The sequence below is a fragment of the Falco rusticolus genome, chromosome 12 (genome assembly GCF_015220075.1).
Source record: "Falco rusticolus isolate bFalRus1 chromosome 12, bFalRus1.pri, whole genome shotgun sequence".
NCBI classification, from domain to species: domain Eukaryota; kingdom Metazoa; phylum Chordata; class Aves; order Falconiformes; family Falconidae; genus Falco; species Falco rusticolus.
The window spans coordinates 16871707-16898970 of NC_051198.1; the positions used below are offsets into that span (position 1 = coordinate 16871707).

At 39.5% G+C, this 27264-nt stretch overlaps 1 protein-coding gene across 6 annotated transcripts in view; it reads right to left on the reverse strand.

The window, feature by feature from the left end:
- Positions 1-5832: 5832 nt before the first annotated feature.
- Positions 5833-27264, reverse strand: part of SOCS5 (suppressor of cytokine signaling 5) — a 93423-nt gene continuing 71991 nt past the window's right edge. For 3 of the 6 annotated variants that reach the window (XM_037405343.1, XM_037405342.1, XM_037405341.1), the window contains 2 exons: positions 16259-16350; positions 5834-13838 (listed from right to left, as the gene is read on the reverse strand). In XM_037405343.1, the coding sequence (XP_037261240.1) occupies positions 12216-13826 (1611 nt within the window). In that variant the 5' untranslated portion in view covers positions 13827-13838; positions 16259-16350 and the 3' untranslated portion in view covers positions 5834-12215. Of the gene's footprint in view, positions 13839-16258; positions 16351-17663; positions 19793-27264 lie in introns of those variants that run through there. The other 3 variants (XM_037405345.1, XM_037405344.1, XM_037405346.1) reach the window with 3 other exon arrangements.

Below are 27264 nucleotides of genomic sequence, written 5' to 3' on the forward strand. Positions count from 1 at the left end.
ATGACTTCAGTAAGCTTGAACTTTTTCAGAAAATTAATCAATTAAAAGAAGTATAAACCTATCTGTTAAGGCACATATTTGCTACATCCTGGTTGAAAACTATCAGAGTACTCCTGCAACCAACTACATAATGCCCAGCAGCATGTGCTTTGCTTACCTTGTGTCTGGAGCAGATGTAGTGTATATATTTCCCCTCTCTTTAAAGGAACGCTGATTAAATGTATTTTCAGAACAAGTCACAGAAGTGTCATTCTTTCCAGGAGCAACATCCATTTCCACAGACTATTCACTTGGTAGATAACCCTGCTACCCCCTGAACCTGTGTAAACTACAAGGTGAGGTATTTTGCAGTCCTCAGGAGAGCAGCGAGCAGGGTACCATCCAGCTGAAACCACACCATACCTGAAAGCCCCACATCAGCACAATCCTCAGTGAAGACGCACCCACTGTTCCAGGTAGCTGCTTTCCTCACCCAGTCCATCCGAGTTGTCCAAGCTTTGGTGGGTGGTATTTTAACTACATGTCCTGGTTTTGGCTGGGATAGAGTTAATTTTCTTCTCAGTTGGTACAATGCTGTTTTTTGGATATAGTATGAGAATGATGTTGTTAACACACTGATGTTTTAGTTGTTGCTAGGTAGCGTTTATACTAAGTCAAGGACTTTTCAGCTTCTCAGTCCCTGCCAGCAAGGAGGCTGGAGGGGCACAAGAGCTAGGGAGGGGACACAGCCAGGACAGCTGACCCCAACTGGCCAAAGGGAACGTCATGCTCAGTATACATAAACTGGGGGGGGCTGGCCAGAGCCAGGGACTGGCTGGGCATCGGCCAGCGGGTGGTGAGCAGTTGTATTGTACATCACTTTTCTTTTTCCCTTTTGGGTTTTATTCCTCTCTCTCTCTCCCCTCTTTTCATTACAATTGTTAATATTATTTCAATTATTAAATTGTTCTTATCCCAGCCCACAAGTTTTATCTTTTTCCTGATTCTCCTCCCCATCCCACTGGGGGTGGGCGGGGAGAGCGAGCGAGCAGCTGTGTGGTATTTAGTTGCTGGCTGGGGTTAAACCACAACACCATATTTAATATTTCCATCCTCTTACTTTCGTTATAGGTGGCGTCACTACCAGCTCTTTGGTACCACAACCGTTAGATAAAATAGCTGAGCACTGGAATTCTGTTGTGGAAGGTCCTCCCAACCAGTTCCATCATGTTCAAATAGAAAACCAAAAGTTCCTCCATATCCAAGCTAAAATGGGACAATTCTGATACGCACATCTGCAGTTTTGGAAAAAAGAGAGTAATTAGCACAATGAAACTCACCTCACTGGAAAGTTAAGCAAGTGCAAAAGGTAATTTTGTCAAGACGGCAATGAAGGGGGGGGGGGGGGGGGGGGGGGGGGATGGGGAGGCAGCTGTAAGGACATGTACCACTCACCATTTTCATCAGTTTGACAACCATCAGAATGGCTGCCATGGGCTCAGCGATCTAATCTTCATGGATGTCTAACCGGTTTAAATGTTCCCTATGGAAAGATATTTTTAAATAACGTAGGGAGAGGAAAATTACAAGAGAATGAAGGGAAGTCCTTAACGTTTCCAATTGTTGCAGGATGAAGGAGAAAAACAGTGTCTACAGCTGCCTTTGCTGCTCAGACAAACTTTTAACTGAGCAGCTCAGACAGCAAACAGCATGCCAGAACGAAAGGGGAGGAACGTGTCCCTGGGGAAAAGGGATGACTAAACTTCAAGCAGAGAATCTAATTACTTGGCTTTGGCATTCATTCCTACTGTTAATTAGGGTATCTCCCAACAGGAAAGCACAGCCACAATTTAACACTGAGGACCGTACGACTCACGGACCGAGGGCAATGAATGGAGCTTCGAGCGGAGATGCCGAGATGCCGATTTAAACACGTGTGAGCAGGTCTGAAGTGTTGCATTGATCAGCACCTGCTTGATCAATGTTACTGATCAGTAAATTGCTTAGTTATTTTTGACAAAACTTGCTGTAGCAAAACAAAGAAAGAATAAGCTATTACCAACTCAAGTTACAAAGCACATGATAAGACATTGTCTTGAGAAAAGGAAGAGCACCCCTTTGAAATGACCCAAAGGGGACAATAATAGTGCAGAAATTCTCCCCATGCTGCTGGGAATGCAAACCGCTCAGGATATGGCTGCAGAGACGACGTCTCCGTACTCTAGGAAAGGCAGCCTGAGGAAAGCCCTTTTCAATTACTCTTAACCAAGGCAGCTGGGCAGAATCCATCTTGCACATGACAGGGGGGACGTCAGAACTGGCCCCATTAGGACACAGGGATCTGGTCCACAGGCTCACTCAGGCGGGAACCGAGCCAGATTTTCTCCTGTGAGCCTGAGACTTCTGGAGGGTAGTAACACAGGGGATGGAAAGCAGGGCAGCTCACTAGATCCATTCCCCGCCTGGTCTGAGGCGGGGACCGAGGGGCTCTCTCTTTCCACTTACAATAGGTCTCCCCAGGAAGCAATGGGAGGCTGAGCCACATTCAGAGCCTCAGACCATCTTAAGCTGTTTCATGAGGTGGCATTCATCCCGAGAGAAGCACAAGGATTAGAAATGGGACCTTCATTAAAATGTCTGAACTGCCAGAAGCCAGGACCTAGGGCAAGCTCTGGAGGGCACGAATGTCTACGAAGTACATAGCGCAGTATGCAATGACCGGCTGGAAAGTGACTTCCGAGGCATCTACCAAGAGCCGCAGCCAAGCAGTGTTTCAGGGCACTACTCAACTTTTCTGGGCAACTGTATCTCTGGAGCTGGTGCCAGTCTGAAATTCCTGTGAGAGGTACCAGACACCTGAGAAATTCAGAAGGTCTTGAAGCAATACAGATACCAGTCTTGGAAATAGTTCTTTTGAAGTTTGTGCTGCAATTATTTACAAGTACCTTTCCCCCTGCTTTTCCTTTCCCCTCCCATGTAAAAAAAAAATCTAGCTGAGGTGACCCAGCATAAGGATTAAGAGTCCTTGCAGCATGGAATCAAGATGGAGCTAACGTCTACCAGAAAAAACAACTGAAAGCTGTTGATGCTTCTTGCAAACTCTTGGCTTTAAAATAAAATTCTACTCACAGAATGCTTCCCACCATTTTTTTCCTGAACACCATAAACACTGGCAGTACTCATCTGACGGTCATCAGTGGCTCCGGCACATCTGGAACAGCTTGAAGCCACAGCCTTTATGCAAAGTCATGCCCACAGAGACAAGCAAGCAAATTCTCGGTTACAAAGAAAAAGTTGATAGCTCTGGCTCAACTGGACAGTTAGAAGAACAAGGGTGAAAGTGTCCTCCAACCAAGAGTACACAACTCGTGCACCAGACTGGGGAGGAGGGAAGGAGAGCACCCTTACATACATTGCTCGGGCAGGAAGTATTTAGCTTCAGTATCAGCCATCCGCACACCCAACAGTATGAACCGCTTGAGGAAAAAGTCTGGCTTTTCTCTTCTTGGCACAAAATGAAACTGAAGACAAACGGTGCTTCTGTATACAGAACGATAACAATCTCAGCAATTCTTTGGCTCATGCCAGGAAATTCTCCTCGCACACTGCGCCCAGGTTATCAGCCTTATCAGATTGGATGCAAAAAGGAACATGACAGGTGTGAGGAGGCGAAAACCCCCGGTCTCCACAACACAGCTTGCAAAGAGAAAACAACACTTTACACAGGGAAAACCCAAACTACGGCTCGAGGAACGGCTGGGTTAGGAAACAAAGGGCACATGGCACTCAGCACCCTACATGCCTGTGTGTTGTACATACCGTGTCAGTTACCACTTAGGTAAAAACACTGAATTACAAATACTGAGAGTGGACACATACCTACCTCAGCTCTGCTGCTCAGTGAAGGGCGTCAGGAATTCCCAAATAATGCAGACCAGTTCTTCTCTTATGCTGCTCATCACCAGAGTACGAGCTACCTCACAAATGAATCAAGTATCCTCGTTCTTCTCTCACTAAAGGGAAATCCAAGCTAGTGAGCAGCAACACATCCAACTCACCCCACATCTAGCACATCTGATTCCAAGCAGCTGTTTGTGACCTTAAAGTCTGTATCCCACTCTTAAAACTGAGATGAATTTACGTATTTCCCCTAACAGATGAGAGCTACAACTAACACTATTCTGAAGATTAGAGACCCCATATAAACACCAATTTTAATTAGTTTTGGTAAGTTTTAAGGGGAGACTTATGAAAGCCCTTAGTGAAGGTTTACAAACCTTGACTTCCCAGAGGCCACGGGACACCTGATGAGAGAGAGTGAAGTGAGAACAGTCTCGCCAGCAGGTCATGCCGGCGTTATTTCACCCACACCTGAGCTACTTCATAGACTGTTGGGAAGCTCAGACGTGGAACCACACAAATGCTCCTCACACCACCAGCTGCTTCAGAGGTGAAGTGACACCACAAACCCTTCTTAAGGATTCATTTGTCCAGGTCCCCTGGGTTCAGTGGCAGTAACGTTGCTTCAGGAATCTCTACTGTGCAGAAAGCTCTTGTGTTGCTTCTCAGCATTCGATCTGCGTAACCAAAGAAACGCTCATGCAGACAATAAGACGACCAACACATATTCCCTTCTGCACAACTTGCACTGGTGTAGTCATCCATGTTCACTCTAGCGCCTTTCCTATATTCTATATACCTATACATTCTATTCTAGATACTCACGTACTTTTGACATCCTGAGAAGTCACAGCACAAAACAGCTTTCCCAGACTCCTGAAATCCCTCCTCTAGGGAAAATGACAGAAGAGACTGATTCTAGACATCTCAGCTTCAGGCCACCTGGTGTTCTGAAACTCAAAACATCACCGTGCCTGCATCTTCCTTACCTAAATGTTCAAAATACTTAATGATATAATATTACAAATAACAATCTCTGCCAAAAGTTTAACAGATTTAGAGCTTCATATTTCAAACACACTACAATAGGTAAGTTAATTCCCATGACTTTCACTTATAAATCAATTATGGATTTATTTCAGCCAAGTTTAAGACAATTAACCTTTTGCATATTTCAATGAAGCTACAACTACAAAGGCAATTCCTACATAAAACAGCCCCAAAACCCAGTTTTGTTCTCAGTGTTTTGGTTTTCTATTATCTCACTAGTGATGAGACAGAGACTCCAAGCAGCCTGGACTGAATTTATTTTTAGGAGCAATGCTCTACAAGATATATAATTAACAAATTAAAAAGCCCGAAATAGTTCCACAGAGCAGCCCACACCACTTTTTCAGCTTGTCACACACGACAACAGGCTGTTGTCGTGCCCAGCTATAACCCCTCACCAGCAGCATTTTGTCCAGTTTTCATAATCTATGAGTTTGCGCCAATTTGCTTCAGGAGTAGCTCCCACCAGGCACAAAGGAAAAACTCTCAGCTCGCAGGATGACAGCTACGCCTGCTCCCGAGCTTGCGCTCACGGCAGCTGTGCTTCAGAATACACATGTGCATGTCACAGAAACATGTATCCAGCCCACAACTGGGGAGAAAACCCCTTCGAGATTTAAGTGAAAACTTGATAAATTAAGAGCTTTCTGGAACTTCAGAGTATAAAACTCCTGAAGATTATAATTATCAGTCTCTGGGTCTCTTCGCTCAGGTTTTTTTAGATGTAACAATGGACTGGGATAAACATGAGTTACTGATTATTTTGATCTAACTACTTATCCCTTTGACATGTATGATAACTAAACATTAGTAAAAATATGTATTTACAGTATAGAGTTTAAAACAAACTCATTAAACCCACAGCTTTTTGCTCCCAAACAAATATAAAAAGAAAACAGTATGGTAGTTTATACCCCATTTATTAAGACAGAGTAATCTATTACTTAATACACCGGTTGGGTAGCCATAAATCACATTATTTTCTTACTATATTAAGATGCAAGACAGTTTGGCAACCAGACAACAAAGACAAATTAGGCAGGGTGGAGAAACATTTAAGCTGTAGCGGGTTAAAAAAACATCTAAGCTAAGGAGACCTAAACCAGCGCAGTTATACAAGGTGCTGGCATCGGGTGACGCTTGGCACGACACACTTGCCAGCCAGCTCCTCGAGTGCCCGGCGGGCCTGCCAGGGCCCCTTCAACTGGAATGTCAGGAAAAGGTCCAGGGACCGTCTGGGTGCCGCTTTTTTGGACACCTACCAAAGAGCGCATCATCAAAAGCTACAGTTTTTCTGTGCAGCGATCGCATAGTTTCTTGTAAGAATGAAGGCTTCTGGTAAGAAAGTTTATAGTGCAATCTGAATTAATTTGTGCCCACAGTGTCATTATTCATTCTCCCCAAACAGTTTAAATATAATCGTGTAGGTATTTGCTATCTCTGTAAAGATATTACAAAGTAGTGCTTATACAGTTCGTGACTACATAGATTCAATTTTAATAAATACATCTCTTCATGCTTTTGCAAAACTACACGTACGAAAGCAAGAAGTGACAAAGCAGCCAAATACTTTTCTATCATCCAACAGTTACTAAAATTCCCAGGGCTCTAAGAAGTTAATACACCTTATCGCACAGGAAGCACACCCCATGTTCAACTGAACAGCTGCTCACAGAAGAACAAAACCTAATTCTGCTTCCTGTTTGCCAACTCCTGCTGAGAAATAAGAGGTTGCTTTACTCCAGACAAGCAAGTTCAGATATGTTTTTGCTTGTCAGTGTAGCTGTGTGCTTAATAAGGAGATCTGAAACATTAGCTATATCACACTTACACAATTATGTTATTTTTTTCCTACTGAAGACAGGAGAAAAAAAAAAAAAAAAAAAAAAAAAAAGGTCAAGCACCAGGAGCTTCAGCTCATAAATACATTTTGTTGGTACCTAAGAAACTTAGCTGGTAACAGCTGTAGCTTCAAATTTACAAAGTGAACATTTATTCAAATTGAAAAGCATATACATGACAGTTACCTTGATAACAACAGATTTCAAGATGGTTAAAATCCTATTGAAATAGAAGTTTTGTAAATGGAATATTTTATGAAAAGAAGAGATGGCAATGCTTCATTGAAATAACAGATTGAAAATTTGCTTCTTGTACGATTCTTGCAAATCAGTATGGCAACATGCAAGCAAATTAAGTGAAAGCACCAGATTTATTTTCAGTCTTTAAATGATTGTAAGGTTAAAGTCATCAAGAGGTGAGCTTTTTTCTTTTACAGAGTCTTGATTTAAGACATAGTGAGAGCGGGGAAACTTCTTAAGAAGCACCTTCAAGAGATTCTCACCTCATTGCACAACATTTTATGCATCTTGCTGTGAAAACATCAAGACTTCTTCTTTTCAAAGCCCTTATGGGTAGAATTTTCAATTAACAATGAAAAAAAGCTTAAAATTCAGACATACTAAGTCAACCACATTTGGCAGACAACCCATGGTCAAGCTAAATGATTCTTTGTACATCAATATTGCAAAAAAGGGGGAACAGTTAGCAGTGTTACACCATGCTTTGCAAGAGTTAACACTTAAAAATCCACTGATTTCTGTCTATTGTAAGACCTTTTAAAAAGCAACTACGAACAAAAATGTCTCCTTTGGTCACAGTCAGGAGACAACTGCTCAGGCAAGTGTGGCAATAGCAGGAAAACACACACCAATCAACTGGCTGTAATATATAAATAAAGCTGAAGATACAAATAAAATAGTCCTTTTATTTGCAATGCATGCCACGCACAAAGTTAGAGAGAATTTTTAGAATTCCAATATATTAATGCTCACCATATTGGTGTACTTCAGGTAGCTTCAAAAAAAGACAATGAACACACACATGCTTGGAGGCATCTTATTAACATATACATATGGACTACATAGGTTCTTGCAGCCTAAGGTTTGGCACATACATTTCACAACAACATTTTAGGAAAACGAGACTCAAAAAGTGCTTTCATAATTTTAAATGTGAACGGTTTAAAAAGGAGACAAATATTGTTATTTTAGAAAGAATCACAGAAGATTCAGTTCATATTTTTCCATTAAATACTGTATTTCAAGATAGCTTTGAAAAACAAAGAACCATGCTCCCCACAGATTCATCTGGTACTCAGCAACTTCTGACTTGACAGCTTCAGCCTTAAGTGCAACTTTGCAGCAGAGACAAGCTTTAAAGCATTCTGCAAATATTTTGGCTTGCACATGGAGACTAAAGCAAACTGGTTTCGTATCACAGAAACTCAGAATCTTTGCTTGTTTTCAAGTAGTGCAGAACCTTGAAGTTAAATACGGACTTAAGGATGTGACTGACTGCCAGGATGACATCTAGCAAAGGCTTGAATTCATCTTATCAAACACTAAGGATACACAGACAGGTCTTCCAAAGACTACATGCTCCTGATTTAAAGACTATTGTTTTGTAAGCAACAAGTCTTCAAATACACACAAAATTTAAAACACATAAATGCAAAACATGGCTTTGTAACTTATTTTAAGGGAAGTTTCATTCTGACAAGTAAATTATCTGGACAAGTGTCTATATGTCCTTAAAAGTATTTTCAGAAGAGTAATGCCTTTAAAACGGATAAAAAACCCCAACCCGCAGACCCTCATATATAGTCAAAATATAGTATAGTTATTTCTCTCCAATTCCATGGGGACATAAAATAGATTACTAAAAAGTTTTGGAATTAAAAAAATTAGGGCATTAAATCCAATTCTGTTCTACAATGATCAAGTTAAGAGTAAAAAACCGCTATGTGCTGTATGTTAATGCATTAATTACATTGTTTTATTTACACAATAATTTTCCAACATTAGATAACACGTTCTATGGAAATTACTTTTATTTCCATATCTTTGTAAACTGGAGCTGATGCTGACTTTCTTGGTAAGATTTCTTGCAAAATACTCCTACCGAGTAAGCCCTTTCTATAGCCCTTTCTGCAGAAATGAGAATCACCTCGAAAGAACACTTTGCAAGACAGGCTCAAATACTTATCTGCTGTGTAACCAAATTAGATTGGAATCCTGTTAGCATACCTTACTACATCGAATCTTGTTAAACAAAGATAAAAATCAGTGGTTTGTACACAACTTTTGAAGACTACATGTGTAAAGGTTTTTCTAAACAAAACCAGGTTAAAAGTTAAAGCATACTCGCATACTCCTCAAACAGAAATGAGGAATCAACTGCATTTTCAACATACTAACATTTTAGTGCCTTTAGAACTGAAAAATGTATTCATGAGGAAATACACTGCAACTTGAGTGGCCAACACTCAAGTCTGTAATTTAAAAAGTGATAAAAACCACACTACCAAGTTATTCTGTATATTTCAGTGAAGCAAGGCTTTAAAAAGTTTTAGAGAAATAATCTTTTTTTTTTTTTTTTTTTTTTTTGGAGTGCTTTAAGGGAGCAATAAATCCTCTCCATAAAGATTATTTACACAAATGCAAGAGCAAACCTTCTGAGATAAGGGTTTGGGGTTTTTATTTTTTAAGATTCCACCACATGATAAAAAAATTAAATGAATGTGTATTCCTGAACACATTGATAATGTCACAATTAGAATCTCATGGGCTAGTTTATGACAAGCAACTGCAACATGTGTAAACAAAAAACAGGTCCCTACATTGGGACAAAGCTTGGTTGCGGGTTGACTGTATGATACTAATATTGAAAGCAATATCTAAAAGTAAACTCATCTGGAATTCAGATCCAACAGAGGGAACAGTGAGAATGACACAGTGAAGGTACACTTAGGTGTGATTTCATGCTGGTGACTTTTTTTTTTTCCCCTCCCTCTTTTTATGCTTAGAGCAGATTTTAAGCCAGGAGTTGCATATCCAATGACACACATACAGTTCAAAACTTAAGTGATCATTAGCACATTTGTACACATACTTACACAAACTTAGTATTTACATATTCTAAACAAAGTTCCATTTTAACAGTTGAAGTCTTTTAACACATGAAAGAAGATAAGCTACTACAAAGAATGCATAACGGGATCACAATTTTTCCACAAGCATATAAACACATGTTTTAAAGTGCTTTCTGGGTGCTTCAGATTAACTCCTTGCAGTATGAGCTTCTACATAGTGCTGTTCCAGTCATTACAAAATTATTTAAATCATTCCCCTTCAGGTGCATTGTGAGTTCAAGAAAAAATGATGACACTGGTGATGTAAAAGTTTTAAGCTCTACCAACATAAATGTATACATTACTTAAGTTCAGATGAAGTTGTCAAATACTTTGGTTTATCATAGCTTGGGATAAATATTTGATAGAACAGAAATTGCACCTCTCCACTCTAAGTTTTTTTACTAAAAAAAAATACCCCAACATAAATTGACAGTATTCTTTGGTAAAAACAGGACATTTGGCCAGTTTGTGTGTACATCTAATTTATTAAAATAGTCTAAAAGTGAACAAATGCCACTGCTGTACTGTCAATTTACAGGAATAGCCATTCCTTACTCAGTGGGGAGTATCAAAACATTAAGCTTAGCAGTTAGCTATGTAACAAGCTGAAACACCTTCAGCAACCATTAAAGGGGATCAATAATGTTTTAGAATACTTTTTGCTTAACATTTATCCTTTACATTACAAAAACTGTGAAATGCTCTATGCCTGCAGACAGGTCCATTACTTTGCCGTGACTACAGAAACATTACTCAATGGTGTACACTTAGGTTTCTGGTAAGCATGTAACAAAACCCAGAAACATGATGTGCTGACCAACCAATATTCAATGGCACAGTATTTGTGCATCACCTATACTAAGTACTAAGAAAAGCCTATTAAAAATTCAGTTAACTGCTACAAGTTACGTGAATATATAAAAACAGAGCAGATATACAAGTATAACACTGAACGGACTGTACTTTATTAGCACAAAAAGCCAGAACAAGGCACAGCAAGCAGAAAAATACATCAATAGAAGGGTTAGTGTAGCATACAAGAATAACGTTTATTGTACTTGCAGCCAAAATGTTCCCTACCTCGCACAGGTCACTGCCATAGAGAAGTAATAACACACTGTAGCAGCTGGTAAAGAAACTAGGGAGCACTCCTAATTGGTACAAAACATTAAAAGGGGTCAGGGCATTCCAATAAATTTTTTAGTGCAAAAATGTCTAAGACAGAACTATTTTAAGTTCCATCTCCGATTAAATAAGCAAACAGAACTCAGAATCTTGTTTCCAAGTAACCTGTTGAAACTATAATCAGTGCATATTACTTTAAAACATGGAAAGATATTTACAAATAAAGTGTAACAGTACCTTTGAAACCTGACATCTATTTCAGATATGTCAGATTTTGTATTCTGATTATAATAATTCAGTCACTTGTCATTTTCTCCACAAAAATATCAGATGTCTTTAAATAATCAAACATATTTTTTCCTCTTCACTATTACCTTCCATTGTAAGTTGCTAGCAGTCAGGCCAGCAAATTCTGTTCAGAAAAAAAAAAAGCGCAACCTTTTGTTCCATGGCAATAATCTAATCCCGTGTCCTGCCACTGAATCAGTAATTCACACTGGAAGGTATTTTAACTGTCCAGGACAGTATTACTTTTGCTAACAATGCCACTTAAATCTCCAAGTGTTTAAAACAGAATTACAGTACTGAGCAGGCATATTCAAGTCTTAACGATTAAGAAACCTTATACACTGAGAAAAGCTTGATTCATCTGTTAGCATCAAAGCTCCATTACCTCTTAATGGACTGCTGCTAATGAACTGCTCTTCATTAAAAGAAAATACTCTCATTCACTAGTATTTGGAAACTTGTTTGTGAGCTAAATTAGTACTTTGAGTAGTGGAAAGTTTTAAAGAAGATAATTTTAAAAAAATACTTCAGTTATTAGCAAAAATGCTCCTCTAATAAAGCCTTTCTTTATTAGCATTACATGAATGCCCCATGGAAAATGCCTCATAGTTTCTTCATCCAATTACTACAGCTATAAAAGGGAAACAAAATATTTAGAAATTAGCAAAAATATTTTCATTAGGCCTTAATGAAAAACGTGCAGAATTGTGTCTGCTTATTGTTTCCAAGAGGCATCACAACTTAGTTGGATTAACAGCAGGCAGCATCTGACAGGATACTAACACTCAGCTTAAATAGGATATTGCAGAAAAGCCAGATGTTGTTGGTGCGCTCGCTGCAGTTAAACCGTAACACACACACAAAAAAGCGTATTCTAGAAGCTTATTCTGATTTCCGTTTACTTTGTTTTTATAGGTTCCCGCTCCAGCCATCGCACCCTGACTTTTTGTTTATAGTGATACTCCTTTAGAAAGTCTTGTAACATTGAGGGTAGAGGAAGGTCATCAATTCCATCATACGTAGTGCACCTGCAGATTACTGCCCGGCAGATATACTGCAGACTAAAGGGGAAAGTCCTGTTCAGAGATACAGTAAGTAACGGTTCAAAGAACATGCAAGAGCTAGGGTCTTTGTAGTGTTCCAGAAGCCCTGTAACAGTGGAGGAGTGAAAGACACAGGGATCGTGGGCATCGAAACTAAAGTTGTGATTCCACTGCTCAATGCGTGCATGTAGCGATCGGTTATAGCGACGGAAGCTCACAGAGAAGAGGTAGTCCTCTTGCGCAGAATCCCTGAGCAAAAAAGTGCCTTCGGGTTTACCCTCCAGAAGTGCTTCTGCTTCATAGCGGTCCATCACACCCCAGTAACACGGGTTACCTGTGATCTGAAGTAAGTCTGGCACAAGGCAATGGATGTAATCAATTTGAGTATGCACTTTCCAAGCCCCCTGCCTGCTGATATGGCCATGGCTCTCTCCAGACATCTGACGCTGCTTCTGCCTGCGTGACTGCAGACAAAGTGTTGTTGTGTCCTCTTCAGAGTCACAGTTCCCTGGAGGTGTTATGTTTTTGTCCCCGGCCAGCTCAGTCATACCAGGGGCTAACTTTGGTCCCAGTTTATACAATGGATTTACCTGTGCTGTAGCTTCAAACGTATGTATTTGGGCATTGGGAGGGGGATCAACCCCTTCTTCAATACTAAGTCTACGTCGCTCTCTGAGCCTGTCTTCTTCGTCTTCTGTGGAGACCAAGGAAGGATCAAATGTGTCAAAAAATGTTGAATGAGGACTCACAGGCGCCGTGTGTTGTTTAATCAGATGCCACTTTTGAGCCAGATCTGAGCCTGCAGGAAAAGGGCATTTCTCAAGCATTAGTTCAGAGAGATGGATCTTTCTTTTGTTAGAAAACAGAGGTTTGGACTGTTTGCTGTAAGTCCGCATGGGAAAACACAGCCCAACGGTATCTTGCAGACGCTGTCGCAGAGAACGGCTGCCTACTGTCCTGTTTGATACGGCATCCATATCATGGACGGAGCTCACCCCATACCTCCTCTCCCTCCTCTGCAAACCACTTCGTGTTCTACCAAATCGTTTTTCAGTATCCAAGGAGCTCTGGGTTTTGGTAGAGCAGGAATGCTTCTTCTTCCCACCCCAAGGAGCATGCCGAGAATAAGAGTCCCTTCGAGCAAGTCTAGCTCCCGTGGTGACACACGAGTCATTTTCTTTCTCAATGCTTATTTCAACAATCTGAGGAATTTCTGTGACACAGTTTTGGTTCCGCCTTGCCGAATTCTTTGAAGGACTTAAACCTAATTGCAAAGCTATGTTTTCTCTCAAAGGGCTGCTGGGTTGTTGTTGAGCCAAATCAGTTATCTGGATAGCTTTCTCTTTAGCAGATGAGCAACTACTGGAGTTCACAACTACGTTTTCATTTTGGCTTCCACCCTCATGACTGAAGAGATTCTGGCACCTGTATTTGAAATTGTTCCACATCTTTCCCACTTTATCCATGGATTACGTTATCTAAATTCAAGAGGAAAAGAAATGTTAAAATAGATATATAGTTTAAAAAAATGAGGACACACCTTCAGTTATCAATTAAATTACGGACACAAGACAACTGTTAATTGAACACACCACTTTTGAAAAAGTGCCCCAGCGTTTGTATGGTTACGTGGAAGTGACATGCATCACACCACCACTTCGGTTATTTAGAAAAATCACCATGAAGAAAATGTTTGGGAAATTACAAGCAGGCCTTCCCATTTTTCTGTAGGCACATATGTAGGTCTGCATAGTTGTATCTGATGGACAGGAAATATGCCATCTAAAACTCTTCGTTCTAGGAAGACTTTATAAGTCATATGTAAGGTATGACTCCCTGATAAGCTTCCAATAAGCAGCAATAAAACAGATCCTGAAAAAGAACTGTTCAAATCACTCCAAACTATGAAAGCTGTTAGTGAAATCCAAGAAGTGCACTGCAAACGTCCAGATACATCACTTAAAAGCAAAAGCTCTAGCTGCAGGTCAAATAAATTCCAAGCTTTAACTGACAAGATTAAAAAAATCAGCACAAAACCAGAAATTTAGGAGGAAAGCATTCTTAAATGAAGCAATCACTAAAAGACAAGGAAAGGCTGTAAGGTATCAGCAGAATTTTAACATTATAAAGTCTCCATTATATTAATAAAAGCCATACATATGAAACAAAAAAAAAAAACCCCAAACTGTCTGGTTTTATTACAGATATAAAAGAATGAAAGAGCCCAAGGAGCTGTTCTATCTTTAGTAAGAGCACTTAAAAAGAAAGCAGCTCCACAGCAGAAATTCAATGACAGTGAATCATGAAGATACAGTAAAAAGATAAAAATATTAGCAGTGTGTATTCTGCGACTACTTTATAAACCAAAATTGATAACTGGAACAAGACTGCCAAAAACACAGGACTGCCCTAGGACAGACAGAAACAGGCTAATTCCGTACTAAAAAAAAGTCAGGCAATGCCAAGCTAAATCAGGTCTAATTAAGTTCCGAGAGAAGTGCTAAACTTAAATGACTAAAACATGTCATCTTTATCTAACGTAACTCTTAATGGAAACTGCTTTGCTCTTTGGAAACCGTATTTTGAAGCAACAGTCCTGTTGCTGCAGTTGTTCTCTGTTCACAGCTAGGAAGGAATCAGCAGCAGTTACTGCATGCACCAAGTCTCATGAAATAATGTGGATGATAAACGAGTAAGCAATACTCTAGCAATCCAAACTAGAAATCCCTTAAGACAGAAGGACAGCTGTAAACCCATGACTTTATAGCAGAATCCACTGAGACCAGGGAGAGTCAGAGGTACAGCTTACATGAAAATCATGAAAGGACAGTGAATTGAAACACCTGTTACAGGAACAGAAAGCAAAAGGGGCTTTCTTCCCCACCCCCTCCTCAGATACTTCAGCAAACCTAACAAGCTAGGTATCTACATCCAATCCCATAAAATTAAACCTTAAGAATTTAGTGTGGATGCAGGGAGGTGGGGGGATAAGTGGGGAAATCAGGCCTTAACATTCTCTGGAGACTACCGGTACAAGCTACCTGGAACACAGTGCTACTGACAATCTGAGTAACACCCTAGTAGTTATTAAGGAGGGAGACACTTGCAGAGAAATCTTATACACAGAAGATGCTATAGAGTTCAGTGCATACGTAAAAGTGAAATTGTGTAATCACATCAGCAAGTGATGTCTTCCTGAACAAAAAAAATAAATCCTAAATCTGTTTTTCCTGGAGTTGTCTGGACCAAGCTGAGGGACCGGGGGAGTTCTAAGAGCAGCAGAACTAACAAAGTCAGCTCACGTACAGATTTGTAGAAACCATACACCCAGGTATCATGCCACGGCAATAACCATAGCTGTCTGCGGTGTCTCAGAATATCCACACTGACCAGGAGGCAGCGCATGATGTCTGGCTGCCAGCCTGTCAACACAGTGTCTATAAGGTTCACTTCTGCCCACTTTTCTCTCAAGTTGTACACTTCTTTCACTTCCTAGTCACAGAGATGTTGAACATTTTTGGGAAGGGAAAACGAAAAGAGAGTATATAATCCCCATTCCCTTGGGAAATCAGGCTAGAAACTGTACATATCTTTGTGACAATGAACTGGAATTACTTTTCTAACCAGTCATACACTATTTAGTGGTGTCTTTTATTCTAAGATTGCTTATTACTGCTCTTCCATTACGCTATTAGGTTAGAATGTCTTTAGACTGTTAGATAGCTGGAAAGTTCTCTACACTTGCCCAGAAAGATTCAAGAACATAAAAAACCAAACAAACCCCCCCACCCACAAAACCTCCATCATACTGGCTTGACAGACTGTAGTTTTCACAAGTTAAATTTAAGAGGTTAACTAGTTTTTGTCAAACTCAAGAGGATATAGATACCCTTCTTACCCAGAAAAGCATATGAGTCACTGTATCTTGTCTTGAGATTATACCTCAACATGAGCTTGCTAGATTCATTCTCCGAGTTGTGGACATGATTACTACAGAAAGAGAAAAATGGTATTTTTGTTAGTTGTTAGAATATATTTTAATTTAGATATTTACAACCAGTCACTGGTACTAATTACATATTAAATGTGTGCATGCAACCACCTGCTCATATATTTTTAATGCATATTAACAAAACCAAAAAGCTTCACAGAACTTTGTTTTTCATCCATTAACAACTCTTGCCAAATAGAGTCCAGGGGAGTACCCTCAAATGAAGCTTTTGAGGATCAAGAGCGAAGCCACAGCATTGGGATCGCTGAAGCGCCAGGCACAGTGGCCATACTCAGGCCTGTAACAGTGGTTTCCCCACATTTTGGTCTCAAGTCCAAAGCAGCGGTTCCCAAGCTGTGGCTGGCAGTGCTGTCTGATCACCTCATACTGCCTCTCCTCCTTGTTTCCAGCTGCTATATCACATCAAAAGGCAGCTAAAAATACACACTTTTCTAATATTACTTTTCCAGGTAAGCAACTGCTGTACTTGCCACAAGGATGTTATATGATTGTGAAGCAAGAGAAATATGAACCTTGATTCTAAAAACGGGAAAGTAAGTGGAATACAAGACAAGTTCTTTATTAAAAGAGTAGGTCAGCACTTTCCTAAAATAATCATCATTGTTTTTCAGAAATCCAAGAGGAGTTGAGGGATTTAGTATGCTCGTACCATTGTCAGAAATTTTAAAGTAACAGGACAGAGGAGAATAATTTGCTTCTCCACTCTAGAACCAAGCCCAGGACAGCACTAAGTGTTAACAGAAAACATTGGGAACTCATGTTAAAGCTTTACAAGCACAACAGGAAGAAAAATATTCAAATAGGACGCATATTTACTGGAATGAAAAACTATGGGGTTGAGCAATCACTAGGTGAATATTAAAAGTTACTATTCCTAGGCAGAAACTCCAGACTAATGTCAGAAAAGTACTAAAAATTATGAGTTTCCATTCTCCTCTGGGAGCACTAAAATTGTTGAAACACTTTCAGTTAGGCCATACTACTAGTATTGAAAGATTCCATGAAAGTAACCTTTCCACAGAGCAACAGAGTTACAAGATCTCAGTACAAAACAAAGATTAAAGCAAAAGTAAATTTCTTTTGCAGCGTTAATGTTTTACACCCATTTCTTTTTTCCCCGTTATGTTCCTAGGAAGTCTACAAAATGCAAGACAGTAAAATCTACTATAATTGCTTTAGAATAAGGCCTCAACAGAGCAAACGAAAGATAAAGCTGCTGGCATAAGGGCTATACAATTTTTAGAAGTGCCTTACTTAACACATTAGGTCATTCAGGCCTCGGGAGGCATACCTGCATTCCCAATGAAACCCACAATGCTGTATTCCTGGACACAGGTGGCAAAGGGGCTGCATGCTAACAATTTCAACTCACTAAAAATACAAAAAGGACATGGATGCTTATCTTGAAATGTCATGCTTAATCGTACTCCATTTTATACATCACTATTATTCCTCAGTTCTGTTCAGAAACGTGAACGCTACGTGCCGCCTATCACACCAGCATTGCCGGCCAGCTGACACAGCCTGCTGGACAAGTGGCCTGGTGGCTCCAGGAGGGAGCAGTTGCTTTGGGAACCATCCTTCACTAACGGAAAAGTTTATTGAATTTGGAGGACTGTCTCAAACCTCTCAACCTTGTGTTACACTAAAACTCAAGTCACTGGTAAAGTATTTAACATTCAATCTAGCAATTTTAAATTAGTATAAATCAACATGCAACAGATGTGAGGTTTCCCAGATCTCTTGTGGCAGTGCTAAGGTTGACAAAATACAAATTACTTCGGAGCTGGCCCTAAGGCCATCCCCGTTTTACGAAGGAGCACTGCTAGCAGTTACTGTAGCTGAAACAGAAAATTTAATTCCACCAAAATCCACAAAGCAAATTCATCAATTAGTAGATTTTCTAAGAAAAAGTTATACTAATGTTCCTAAAACAATCTCTTTTCAAATAAAGATTACTTCTATCTACTTCAAACTGGCATAAGTTATCTTAAAGTAAAGTAGTAAGCACTCTTCAGGGATTACAGAAGCCAAGAGCACTAGTATTTTAACACTATATTCCCATTTGCAGTAAATTCAGAGACGTTCAAAGCCATGAAGTTTGTGTGAGTGTAGTTTTCAAGTATTCTGAGCATACAAATGATGAAACTACAAAGAGAGCTAGGAAAACCACTTACGCACTATGAATTAAATAAAGACAATAGTTACAACTTGTTTGTAATCCTGAAATACCCCACATATTAATAGATTACTGTGAAAACCTAGACCATGCTTTCCAGAAGTGTCACAAGATCTAGCCAGAACCTTCCTCCTGTGACTTCCTAGGAGGAATATACAAAGCTAAGGCTGTGCTCTGTCCTAAAGACAATACACTTGTTTCACTCTCCTAGTGTTGCCCAATTTAAAAGTTAGTTGATATGGTAAATTATGTTCAAAATATTAACTCTTAAAAATGTATAAGCTTCACAAAAGCTGATAATGCACAATGCATGACCCTTTACAAAACAGGTGTAGTACGCTTATTTCAAAAACAAGACTTTACAAGATTCTTTGTTTTGGTGTTTCTATATGATGACAGCTTTAAAACATTGAAAGATAACAAGGACAAAACACTGAAGGAAAACAAAACCAGACAAAGCTTACAAGTCAAAAAACCCAGTAACCTGAAAGAGGGAAAGAGGCAAAAGTAACCAGTCTCTGCTCCTTGCACACTGTTTAGTTCAGTGCTAGCACCAGCACAGGCAAGCAGGCTAGCACATTCGGTGACACTGGTAGGCATCACCTTGGACCATGGAGGCAGAAGTAAAAGGAATTAAGGGAGTCTACACTTCTATTTGGGTTGTTCTTTACTTTAAAAAAAGACTCACTTAGCAGTGAGGAGAGACTCGATTATCAGAGACATCTGCTTCCACTAAGGTATGCTCGCTGAAGAGGTTAACGTCTTACTTGCACATTGCCAAATGCCTGCTATAGGCTGCTGCTCCTCGGGATGCACTAACAAAGCTGCTCACATAAGCACTCCTCAACCTTATTCAGTCAAAATGAATAAGGTTGGCAAACACCTACCACTGAAAGCAACCCACTTGAGGAAGGAAGAAAGGGCAATACTAAGGATTACAAAGCAATTTCCTCCCTTCCATTACACATTCCAGAAATAATGAATTACTGCTGTAATACCAGAGACAACATTTCTTAAAAAACAAGGAATATGTTGGCTTAAGTAGAACCACACATTTTTCTACACATACACACACGCAAAAATGTGCTTACTGCAGACAGCTTGAAAAACTGAGTTGGAGGGCCGGGAGGAAGAGGTGGCTGCTATTTTTTTTTTTTTTTTTAACTAGAAAAGGTAAAGGGGCCAAGTGTCTCAAGTGTTCATGAAAGCCTTATTAGGGCAAAGCACTACTGTTTTTTTTTTCCTAGCAGGCTCTGATAATTTGGAAGCACAGTTGCGTTGAAAGATGAATCTGAAGGTCTGAACCCCCAATTCAAAACTCAAACCTGCCAAGAAGAGGTAAAAGATACTGAGCCATCATTCCAACAGCACACAAAATTGGCGTAAGTCAGCACTGCAACCAAAAAAAATGGCATCAGCCTCTTCCTGGCCACCTGTGCTGGTGCAGGAGGTGGTCTGTACACCATATGGCTGCTCAGTCAACCAGCTCAAGGAACTGATCCAGACTAAAATGAATTCTCAGAAAAAGTCTCGATCATTTACTCCATCTGGTTTATGACTCCTGTACAAACATTCATGTTAACACAAGGGAGGAGCAGATGAGGAGGGAGGAAGCAGCACCCAGGGCAAGAGTATTTCCTTCCACGGCAGCACTGGTTAGTTCTGCTCACAATATAAAGACCTTAGATGGCTACTTTGAAGAGAAACCTCAATCTGAAGCCTATATATTAACGAGCTGTGGAGCTCTGGCTGCAAAGAGAGAGATTAGGACTTTATATAAGCTACTGCTTTGAACGTTCATGTTGCAACTTCAGCCACTGAAATTGTTTACTTCAAAAATAAAATGCTGAGTTGGCTTGATGCATCCTGCTAAAATACAGGGACAGCTAAAAATTTCAAGGACTTAAGCCCGCAGACTGTCAAGTCAAAAACAGTAGTATTTTGCCATTGTTCCAACCTGAAAGTAAGTAGCAATCTCCTCCTCCTCAGTACAGATTCACAGTGAGCAAAAAACAGTTTTAGCTTTGATATCTGATGTTCTGCCAGTTTCTTTCCAAGCAACTACACATTGGTAACTTCAGTTCAACAATACCATTCCAAGATATTTCGAACAGTGGGACACATCCTTTTAGCCCCTTACTAGGTTTTGGGCTTCAAAAGAGGACAATGTCAGGACATGTGCTCACATGTTAGATTAGAAAATACTGTACAGTTGCCATCCATTTAGTTTCTTTTCAGAAAATTTTAAATCCCTGAAACAGAAAAATAATCAATGGAAGAACAGAACGTGAACTACAGTGAACCAAAAATAAAGAGACAGCTGTTTCTGAAGTACTCTTTTCCCTGTACTTACACAAGTCTAGTGGATAACAATACAACCATCATGAACAAAGCTACTATTTCTAATTATGTAAGCACCACAGAACTACACACAGCAAGTATAAGTTTCAGATATTAATATAGAAATAATGCTATACACATTACTGAGAACTCCACATACTGGTAGGTATGTATGGTAGAAGCTCTGCAAATTCAAGACAATGATGTATATTAAATAATTCCAACTAAAGACACACTGAAATCATTTAGGCAGTATCCTGATGGCCACTCATTATAACCTGTAAACCCACACAAGCAGCATTAAACAGAAGCAATTTCCTTAACATTACCTCCACACACCCTACGTAGGCAACTTATAACTTCACCTTAACATTTAAAAAAGTAAAAGAAAAAGCATTAAGTTAGCAAAGTAAGGTATCCGTGATGGAAACGAACTCTTGGTGACTCGCTGAAATAATGTTTTCTGTATTGCTATGTTTAACTCTCCTCAAACAGAAGCTGCCGATATACTTTTTTTAAATTCATGTGCGCAGAATAAATGGTTCCAGTCAGTGTTCCAGTTAAGTACAGCAGCCCTCGTGATGACCTCTGCAAAAGCCATAAGTACTCTGAAAAAAAGTTACGGAGCTCTTCCCTAACAGGGCAGAATTTGTTTCTACTTTTAAGAACACTAACAAAGCATATCCTTCACCATCAAGTTCTAAAACATCAATAGGTTTCAAATTGATATAATGGTTATTCATATGTAATTCCTGGGAGTTCCAAGTTAAGGAAAAACATACCTTAATAGCTACGCCTCACTAAAAGCAAAGGAAATTGGAAGCAAAGTTGAAAAGACGAGTCAATCATATCCCACATCCTTGACTAACTCAGTAGAAACATCCAATTTAAGATATTTTGTAAACAGAGCATTTCATTCAGTTGCAAATTGGCTATTTTGCAAACAGATAGTTTCTCTGTTCTGGGATCAATTTATACCATTTTAAGAGTCTTATTTCTTCTCACTACATTTTTCAAAACCTCAGCAGCCTGCCTAATGCTTCTCCCTCACCACTGTACCCTTGCCCCCCACCAGTTTACAAGCATCACTTGTACACAGAGAGCTCTTCTCATGCACCAGGCTACTTCCCATGTTTCCTTTCTATCTGACCAAACAAAAGATCATATTCTCTAATACAAACTAGCTAGCTGCAACTACTTAAAATTGATATATAAAGTTCTACTTGTCCTTCTCTAGCGATGTATCTACAATGACGACTACATAGGAAAACGCAGTATTGTTATTCATAGAATTTGCAAGACATATAAACAAAGCCACCCTTCCTTCCAATTTGAGTGAAATGGGACCCAAAAGTTCAAAAGTTTCTCAAACTACAACTGAGAAGAGTGACAGCCTAAGCTGTCATTTCTTAGGAACTACATTAAGGGAGTTAGTGTTAACCTGAAGACTAAATATTGCTACATGCACTTAAAAAACCCTCCAACAAACAAAACCTCTTGCTAAGTTGCTCAGTTCATTAATTTGCCATTTCTGATTAAAATTAAAAACTCACTGAGGTTTTATGGACACCATCTGCATTTTTTGTTCATTGCTAACATTACTGGAGCAAAGCCCTTCATAGAAGCAGGGTCATATGCACATGTAAAAGACAACACAACTCATGAAAATTCCCCAACTAAAAATGATCTTGTCTTTGCAGCAATGTAAGTGACTTTAAATGTTTAAAAATATGAAACATTTCATTGTAATTCACAGTTCAACTATATTAATGGATGACCTATAAATTGGTCTAACTCCCTTGTGCCACTGCAATACTTAAGAGAGGTTAAACTTTAAGCTACTGAGAAGAGAATTGCTGGACCAGCCTGGTGTTTTCTCCAGCTACAGCTATGCTCTACATCAAGCAGAAGGTGGCCTGGGACGGACAGTTCTGATAGCATCCACAAACTTATAAGGTGACCTTCATAATGACTTAACTACCAGCTTACATTCTTTCATGCCTGAAAATTAACAAGTAAATTCTATCACTACAGCACCACTGGCAACCTTAGATCAGTTTCCGTATAAAATGTGTTTTCATAAAATAGAAGCATATTTTAATAACTGCAGAATGACACCAGGGGATTTAACCTGCAAAGTATTTGGCAAGCAAGGGGTTAAAATCCTGCCTAAGACTACCCCACAGCTGCTGTCAGCAGTCAGGCTTGTCAAGAGAAGCTCTGGGCTGTCTTGACAAGACTAATTGGCAGCAAGCACCTGGCTCCCTAGGCTGGGCCGGGGTAGGTAGAAGAATATAAACCCTGCAAAGAAGGAGGAGAAGAAGCTGAAAGGCTGCCAGTAGGTCTAGCCTGTTTCATGTTTTCACTTTGATCCGCAGGCAACTTTATTCTAGACTATACCCAGTTAAGAGCTATCAGAAACATTTTTCTGCAACTTTCCAGCTGAAAGGAATTCATGCTTTATGGTTCTGTACCTGCAACCTCTGCCACAGAGCACCCACCGAGCCTTGCTGTGCTGGGTCATGCTGCGGCACAGCCAACTGCAACATCAACGCTATTACTAAACTGCAGTGGAATTAAAATGTTGGTTTTCAAATGCCACCAAATATTACCTTAAAGTTGTTATTATAACTTCAAAATGATGGACTAGTATGCCAGAAAATCAAAACTAAGAGCATCCTGGATATTCTGTATATTGGACATATAAAGCATGTGCAATGACAGCTTATGACACATAGCAAATTACAGTGCATCTTTAAAGAAATAATTAAAAAAAAAACAACTAAAACACACCCCTAACATTCTGGAAACTAGCTAAAAGTAGGCTGCATGAACAACTTCAAATAGGTCTTCCAGACCCTTAGAACATATTTTGGCCTCTAATAGGAATCATCATTTCAGCAAATTTGAAGCTTTCTCAAATTCTGCCCTTTGTTTTATTGCAATATTAAAAGCCAAGTAAAAAAACCCAAAACAATTACAGCATTAGCCTTGCAGTTTCTCCCTCTGAGGCAGGGAGATTTTTCTTAGGAGTAAGGGAAAAAAACCCCACATACCCATTTGTTAGCTTTGCAGTGTTTTATATTATTGAACCAACAAGTGTCTAATTATATACACACACACAAATTAATATAAATAAAATATATACATGACATCAATATACTTCAGATTTATTTTATTTTTTGTGCAAGACAGTTTAAATACTGAAAAGTCAGAACTAAATTTCTTCAAAGCAAAGTCCTCAGCAGTGACTTTATCTGTGTCTCTGCCAAGTTTCATGTTTTAGGCATTTTACTTTTAGCTTGCTAGTCAAGAATTCCAACAATGTACAGCCGCACGAATATTTCCATAACTTGGAGATTTAGAAGCATTAAAAGTCAGTCAGTACTTGTACATAGTCTCCGTATGAAAGACATTTGAATCAATAAGTGCTAATGCAGAATTATGGTGTTCGTGAAAACAAGAGATTGTAATGGAACCACTTGACAGTCAAAGCACTGGTATCACTAGAACAAACCCACCCTAAGAGCCATGGTATGCCACTCTGTTTTTAACTGAACATGTTATATAAACAATTGCACCCTTTCTTTAACTAGCAGTGATGTTGAACAGTACTAATATCATGATCCATTATCAATCACTAAAAAGAAAAAGCTCACAGTAATGAGATTATAAATGATCAAGTTTACAGTTACCGCTCTAACAATAATAAAAAATGTTTCTTAAAGTGACCGGACAGTAAAGGATCCAGCTCTTTGTAATACCTGCTCTCTTTTTGTGTCCTGCAACTTTACATAAAAAAGACTATTAAGTAAATTTAAAGGGTCTCTTGGTTTCTGCTCATAAGCAAGGAGACTTCTGGGTGGTTTTTTGTTTTGTTTTTTGTTTTAAAAAAAGTAGTAACACTTTTCTTGTGCCATGCAAAACAGGAATGCTTGTGATCCAAAACATAGCATCAGGGCATACCATAAAAGCTCCAAGCAAAAAATCTCTTCACATTTGTAAAAGTAAGACTATGACTATATGCACAGGATATGTATTAAAAAGACTGGACAACCACTGATAAGAAAATTAGGTCTGTCTTTCCTTTTCAAGAGCATCTACTGCCTCAGTCCAGTACAACTGCGGTTTATGTTACTATCTTACCTCTAGGGAGCTGGATCCTATTGCATAGTAAGCTGCAAAGGAAGCAATACTTTTTGTCAAGATGTGGCTACATCTTTCTTCTTGGCCTTACATAATGCAATCAGTTACATCAAAACTATTTGACTGAAATGCTTATTCTAGCAAAGAAGCATCTGTGTATGTTGAGTAAGTGAGCCCCCACAGGATAAGAATTTTCTGAGAAAAAAAAATGTACGTTCTTGGTTAGCTCCTAAAGTCTTCTGAAAATATACAAATGCTTTGCCTCGTGACGCCCTCTATCTAGTCCTAAAGCTGACTCCAGTTTTCACTAAGGATTGTCGTACCACGACCTGGTCATAGATCAATAACCCACTGGTTAGCTTATGTGCATTCCTATTAATCAACAGGAAAATGGCTTATCTGAAAAAGGCAACTCACTAACCTGTGACACCACTGTAATACCCCCACACAACAGCTCATTCAGTACTGAAAAGTTGCTAAATGTCTATGGGCTCCTATCTGGTAGGGGTAAGTATAAGGAATATATAGGTGTATGCAGGAACTCCAGGAAGATGCAGCAAAGGAACGCACTAGAAAAATTAATCTTTACCACAGCACTACCAGCTGCATGAGACTAATAAAACAAATAGTCCTCTTTTGCCCTTGATCAGAACTACGGAACCAAAGAGTCAGTTGCATGAACGGTTTAAGAGACTGCATTTCATGCAGAGTTTGCAGCACCACATGAAACTGAGTAAACCTGAATCAGGCGATTATTACTGGATGATGAACATTTCAGAGAGCAGGTATTTAAAAAAAAACACCAAAACCCAGTAACAACAACAAAACCCAACATAAAATGGACTACATAAAACCAAACAAACCCCCAAACACAATGGGGACAACGTGAGTGAGTGATGCTATTTCATCATATCAGCTTCAGATCATAATTTACCATCCCCTGCACAAAAGGAACAGAATAGCACAGGTCTTTCTAGGGTGTCTCTCATTAACAGATTTTAGCCATAGCCAGGGCATCCGAAGGGTGATAGTCCATGATAACTAACCTACCATTGCTTTGCTGCTATTAAAAGGGATATTCCTGCTTCCCTTGCATCCCTTTGCATCAGTTCCAACACTCATCTAACCTCTATTTTCCACTATAAGCTAATTAATGGAACCACCAAACAGCACTTCAGCTAGGAAAAAGAAGCCAGAAGAGGCAGTGACAGCACGAGAGTAGGAGAAGAGAGAAAGGGAGAAGAACCACCTCTACCAGCAGCAGCAAGCTGTTAACACTGGTTTAGCCATTTCTGTGAAACCCCATTCTTTAATGTCAAACCAGATCTCCTTATACGAGGAAAGACATTTTATTAAATGAAAGATCCGATGAAAGTCATACTTGTGCAGCAAAATGATGAAATGAAGCCTTGAGACCAAGATTCATCTAGAAAAATACTGTACATTTTCAAAGATCCAGGATTTTATAATTTATTACCATCACCTAACACCTCCCATTATTAGACCATGTTCAGTGGCTTTCAGATTTGGTCTGAATTTTACAGGCTGGGTAGCTACCTAACACAGTTCTTCAAAGTTGAAGTTATTGTAGGAATACTGTCCAAAAAAGTTACATTCCAGCTGTCTTAAAAAAACGCAAAAAACCAAAACCAAACACCATCAACAAAACCTTCTCATCCTAAAAATTCAGGACGTGTGGACTTGGCTCAGTTTGGAACTCCTGAAGAAAAAAACCTTTCGGTTCATTGTCTCAGTAGTCCTTCCAGATTTTATCTGTTAAGGTCTCTAAAAAAACAAAATCAGATTGAGCTTTTCTGGATGACTGTCACAGCAATCAGTACTGACCAAATGTGTATACCCTACTCATACGAAGTGATTGAGTACATTCCCTACAACCCACAATTACACATTAATATGACAAGTGGCATCCTTGTTATGCTTAGAAGTAACATATCTGGTCACATACAGAAGAAGCCAAGCTCTAGCCCACTATGGAAACCTCACCTTCTCTGCAAAAAGTCTTAACAAGGTCAAAGTCAGTCAAGAATACAGATTCTGGAGGTACTGTGGAGATGATGGGACAGAAAAGGAGAAGGGAGCTGACATGCATCAGGACTGTCTCACTGAGATTTCCCACCTGGCTTTGTGCCGTAAGATCCCCCCCTCAACTGCCTAATTAACCGGGGACAATTCTGGTTCCCAGCTTACTGCAGTCCAGAGACGTACT